Genomic DNA, 5894 nt, shown 5'->3' on the forward strand with positions numbered 1-5894 from the left:
CACACACACATACACACACACAACGCTATCCTCGCCATACCTTGGCCGTATGCATCCTGGAATAAGGCATTGCCCCGGATGTCAACGCTCGGAGTGCCATCCTCATCGAACTGTCGCACGTCCCCATTGTATATGTCATACACCTTCTGCCCTCTGCTCTGTTGAACGCCAAAGCGATCGACCACCTCCCCTGTGTAGTAGTTTATGCGTGCGCGTGTGCGTGTGCGTGTGTTTGTGCGTGTGTTTGTGCGTGTGTTTGTGTGATACGTGAGTTGTAGTGTATGCGTGTGCGTGTGCGTGTGTGTGTGTGATATGTGAGTACAGAGTACATGCACCTACCATCCTCATAGAGCGACTGCCCATTAACTCAATGTATCCATCGATGAGTATACGTACACATATTCACATATATATACATACATGCACACATACATCCGAATACGTATAAGTTTACGCACATATACCTACCTGTCTGCGCGAGAAAAAGTATACTCCCGTTAGCGTTGTAGAGTGGCTGTCCGTGAGGCCCAATGTCGGCTGTGTAGCCCGCCATCGTAATTGCTTCTAACAACGCACCACGCACTAGAGGAGGGGCTGGATAAACGTAACGTGGAAGGCGTTAGAAAAGTAACATAAAACATGTTAATAGGCACGAAGAGGAATATGAGCTGAATAGAAGAAACGTGGAAGGTGTTAAAAACATAACGTAAAACATGTTAATAGCTACTAAGAGGAATAGGAGCTGGATAGAAGCAACGTGGAAGTTGTTAAAAACGCAACGTGAAACATGGTGATAGGCACTAAGACATGGTAATAGGCACTCAGAGATATAGAAGCTGGATAGAAGTAACGTGGAAGGTGTTAAAAACGTAACGTAAAACATGATAATGGGCACTACGAGGAATAGGAGCTGGATAAAAATAGGTGGAAGGTGTTAAAAACGTAACGTAAAACATGGTAATAGGTACTAAGACATGGTAATAGGCACTAAGAGATATAGGAGCTGGATAGAAGTAACGTGGAAGGTGCAAAAAACGTAACGTAAAGCATGTTAATAGTCACTAAGAGGAATATGAGCTGGATAGAAGTAACGTGGAAGGTGTAAAAACGTAACGTAAAACAAGTTAATAACTAGTAAGAGGAATAGGAGCAAGATAGAAGTAACGTGGAACGTGTTAAAAACGTAATGTAAAACATGTTAATGGGCACGAAGCGGAATAGGAGCTGGATAGAAGTAACGTGGAAGGTGTTAAAAACGTAACGTAAAACATGTTAATAGGCAGCCAGAGAAATGAGCGACAGATGTGATGGAGACAAACGAAACCAACCCTACAAAGCTATCATGTCTCTACATGAACCTCACCCTCAACCAGTGTCTGTGTGTATTCCTAAACATACCATACCCACACGCATAACCCCATTCAAACACACAACACCACACACCTGTAGACGCCTCTATGTCGTTCCAGTACGCGTCCTTGTACAAGGGTAGCATGGCAGGGCTATACGAATACACATCCTTAACATCTCTGCGCTCGCCCTCCACTAGTGTGTGTACAGGTGACCCGTCGGCATAGCACACCACAGCACCAGCCACGGCAGTGGCGCCGGTGGTGTCCAGTACAGCGGTGGGGCCCTTGAAGAGTCCCAGTCCTGAGGGTATTGGGTTATAGGGTTATAGGGTTATAGGGTTATAGGGTTATAGGGTTATAGGGTTATAGGGTTATAGGGTTATAGGGTTATAGGGTTATAGGGTTATATGGTTATAAGGTTGTAAGTCTTACACTCAACTCTCATACTCATATCCAATCCTGAGAGTAGAATGGAAGGTATTGGTTGTGATAGGGGTTGGGTTGAATTGACGTGAGATAGAGATACATAGGCTGAATAACAATAACATGTTACACGGAAGTTAGTGCAACAGCTGGTCCAAAAATGCCCTAACCCTGTTTCCAAAGGGGCAGGGCCCAGATATAGTCCTATTCATATTACGTAGGTATAAATTTACGTAGGATAGCTGGTTCGCTTATGCAGCCCCACCCACTCCCCCTTCCCCCAAAAACCTCCCAAAAAAGAAAAAGAAAAAAAGAAAAAGAAAAATAGAGCATAACACCATCGCAAGTTAAAACCCTAAACCCTAAAAACCCTACACACCTTCGCAAGTTAAAACCCTAAACCCTAAAAACCCTACACATCTTCGCAAGTTAAAACCCTAAACCCTAAAAACCCTACACACCTTCGCAAGTAAACAAGGCTTTCCCCTTGTACCCCAGATTTGGCTCAAACCCCGCCTGTGCAAGAGTCTCTACCACCGCATCGCTAACTGTGAAGTCGGGCATGGGCACCAGGGCGTCCTGCAAATAGGCGTCCAAATATGTGGTCCCATTGCCGGGTGCACCTGAGTCGTCGGGTTTTGCACACATTGTCCCGTCTACCAGGTATGCTACCCACCCTGGGGAAATGCGTGAATACGGAGGTTATAGTGTGAGGGAAAGAGGACTATACGCAAACTCACTACATGGGCTGCAATGGATGGGATATTTGTATAGGTGAAGAAAACGTAGAAATACGGATATTATACTTGTGGACATAGTAAGAATACGAATGAGACAAGTGGGCCAAAACGTATAATACAGATACCAAACCCCATTACCATGTGTAACACACACCGTAGTCGGTGTGTGGGATGATACCACTACGTACAACTGCGCACTCTGAGAGCTTATTCACATCCAGGCTTGTGCTGAACAACAGTGTTATAACCTATCAGCTAAACAGCAGTGTTACATCCTATCAGCTAAACATATAACCTATCAGCTAAACAACAGTGTTCTAACCTACCAACCGTTACGCATGCACATACCTTTGGGCGCCTTCTTCCCTGTCACATCAACGATCTCTTCTGACGGCCCCAGGAAGTATGGGTAACCCCTGCGCGTGTACAGCTTCTGATTAGTCGACGGCTCATCTCGATGAGTAAACCCATTCTCCATGAGCAGTGACGTGGCATCGTCCAATGAAAGTCCGTCCAGCTGTAGCTCTGCCAACGGGATGTACTTGCCCGTAACTGTGTGTGTTGGAGGGGTATGTATGCACAGGTGTACGGGTGAGTGAGCTATGCCTGAGACTGTGTGGGTTAGAGTATGTGTGCACAGGTGTATGGGTGAATGAACTATGCCTGAGACTGTGTGAGTATGAGAGTAGGCGTGCTGAAGGACATTCGTATACGCTTTTGTATGTGAGTGTGAGTGTGTGTGTGTACATATACGTAACGAAAGTCGCTTCAAGATACAGAACATCCGGATTCGCAAACAACGCCATAACTCCAACCAATCGCATGTTGGCATTTGACATTCACACGCTACCAATAAGCGCTAGAGTCACATACTTTCTTGGAAATATGCGTCTATGAATAAAGGATCCCCATTGGATGCTATTTTTGGAACACCGTCGTCTCCCACCGCTCTGATTGGTGCGCCGTGGAGATCATACGCAATCTCTCGCGATGGCAAAACGGATCCCCTTGAATTCACAATGGCCCCTGATACAAAGCAACACGACCAGCAAATGTGAAAACGAATTTGTTAGTAGCCAAAAAAGAATTCGTAAAAGACGTTTACTGAATTGTACGCAACAGTTCCGTACGTTTTACGGTTTGATATATATGTAACACAAAAGTAAAATCTTATATTGAAACACGTGTACGTTTCGATGTACTTCTACAAACAGAGACCACCAAACAGACGTACAGCTCAAAGCACATAAAAACACAAACCAAACACACACAATAAAACATAATAAGCAGATCTGAGGAAGACAGGGATACTGGGCGACCATTGACATCGTGCATAGCCTGTCCGTAGAGCCATAGCCACAAACATGTATAGCACATACCTAGATATATATATTTGTGGACATAGTTGCAAACACACAACACGCAAAAAAAAAACACACACATATATATATATATATATATACATATATATATAGTATATATATATATATATATATGTAGATAGATAGATATATATACATACATACATACATACATACATACATAAAAACATACATACATACATACACATACACATACACATACACATACATATACATATACATATACATTTGTACATATACACACACACACACATATATATATATATATATATGTATATAATATATATAATATATATATTTATACATACATCACATAATAAACACACCTGAGGGATCCAGAAATAGTGCGCTTCCATTGACGTCGTACATGGCTTGTCCGTAGGGACTACTTAGCGGAACGAACCCGTCGGCTAACTGCTGAGCCATAGTTTCATCAGCAATCATGTGCGGTGCTGCAAACAAAGGTAACGTTTATTTCTAAATGCTATCAAATGACGATCTGTGATATGTACTATATTGTGATTTGTGAGACTATGTGTATGTATGTGTATGTGACGATAGATGTTTAGTTTACGTATACATACATAACGGTATATCAATGAATATTTGCACACAGAACACACACATACATACACACATATAAACAGACATATATACATACATACAGACATATACCCATATGCACACATAACACACACATACAAGTACAAGAGCACATACCAATTGATCCTATCACTGGCTGCCAGTACGCATCCAGATAAATGGGCAAGCCCTCAGGCGTGTACTGATGAACGCCTTCTTCGCTTTTGTGAATGGGCTGTCTGTCTACGCCATACACAACCACACCTCTGCGCTGCTCAATCATCTGCGTGTTGATGACTAAATTGTCACTCGTTAGGAATAGTGCTGAGCCGCTGGCGTCGAACAAGGCGGCCCCATCTGTCGGGTGTCCAGGTGCAGAAAAAATGGACCGTTAGAGGTATGTGAGAAGGGTAACCGGATAGAATATAATGGATGATAACACGCCTACATATGATATGGGGTATGTATGTATCAGTTGGATAAAATAACACACTATATATGACAAATTGTATGTATATACCTATTTGCATGCTAACACACATGCCTACATAGGGAATGATAAAACGCCGACCTATAATATAGAGTATGTATAGGTATGTTTGTGTCCGTAGACAACTATATACGATAAGATATGTGTATGCCTGTGTGTGTGTATGGTTTGTGTGCCATCAAACTAGCTACACGTTGATAGTTGCCTTGTCACAGGTTACAAAGAAGGATGACCCGTTTGTGTCGAATGTGATGTCTATTGTGAACATGCCAACGCACATGTATGGAGAGGCAGATATTAAAAAAATGAGACGACGTACGCGATATACAGATAAAATTATACATACTATACATCTCACACACACCCAAACACACACCCAAACACACACCCAAACACACACACACACAAATACACACACCTGGGCTATTATGCCTCGTATAATCTGCAGCCTGCATCGCCGCAACCGTTTCGTCGTTGACGGAGAAGTCTGTTGTTGTGAGTGTGGCCATGCCCCAGTAGGCGTCCAGATAAAGAAGATTGCCCTGAGGACCCGTGGCTTGGGAGCCGTCTCCCTTGAGCATCTCACACATCTCCCCGTCGGCCTTGTACACCACGTCACCTGGGTGCGAGGGGGAGCGTGTAAGTGTAGGGTTGTAGGGTTGTAGGATTGTCGGGTTGGGTATGGGATGGTGTAGGTGTATGTGCGTCTGCGACGAAACACGTGTGTGGTGATGCGGGTTAAAGTGGTTGTGGGTGTGTAGCAATTTGTAATTTGTTCTTTTATTTATAGCAATTATAGACACACGACAACACCCTCACCAACGTACACACGTTTTCACTCAGATCACACTCAAATCACACTCGTATATATATATTTACATATATATATATATACATATACATATATATATATGTATATATATAT

At 43.0% G+C, this 5894-nt stretch overlaps 1 protein-coding gene across 1 annotated transcript in view; it reads right to left on the reverse strand.

Annotated features, from left to right (window-relative positions):
• Positions 1-5894, reverse strand: part of SARC_04718 (hypothetical protein) — a gene marked incomplete at both ends in the record, with an annotated part of 12408 nt that overhangs the window by 2240 nt on the left and 4274 nt on the right. The window contains 9 exons of the mRNA XM_014301443.1: positions 41-190; positions 469-594; positions 1444-1653; positions 2237-2452; positions 2864-3067; positions 3389-3541; positions 4224-4349; positions 4618-4836; positions 5388-5588. Coding sequence (XP_014156918.1) covers positions 41-190; positions 469-594; positions 1444-1653; positions 2237-2452; positions 2864-3067; positions 3389-3541; positions 4224-4349; positions 4618-4836; positions 5388-5588 — 1605 coding nt within the window. The remainder of the gene's footprint in view (positions 1-40; positions 191-468; positions 595-1443; positions 1654-2236; positions 2453-2863; positions 3068-3388; positions 3542-4223; positions 4350-4617; positions 4837-5387; positions 5589-5894) is intronic.

The sequence above is a fragment of the Sphaeroforma arctica genome, assembly GCF_001186125.1.
Source record: "Sphaeroforma arctica JP610 unplaced genomic scaffold supercont1.276, whole genome shotgun sequence".
Taxonomy (NCBI): domain Eukaryota; class Ichthyosporea; order Ichthyophonida; genus Sphaeroforma; species Sphaeroforma arctica.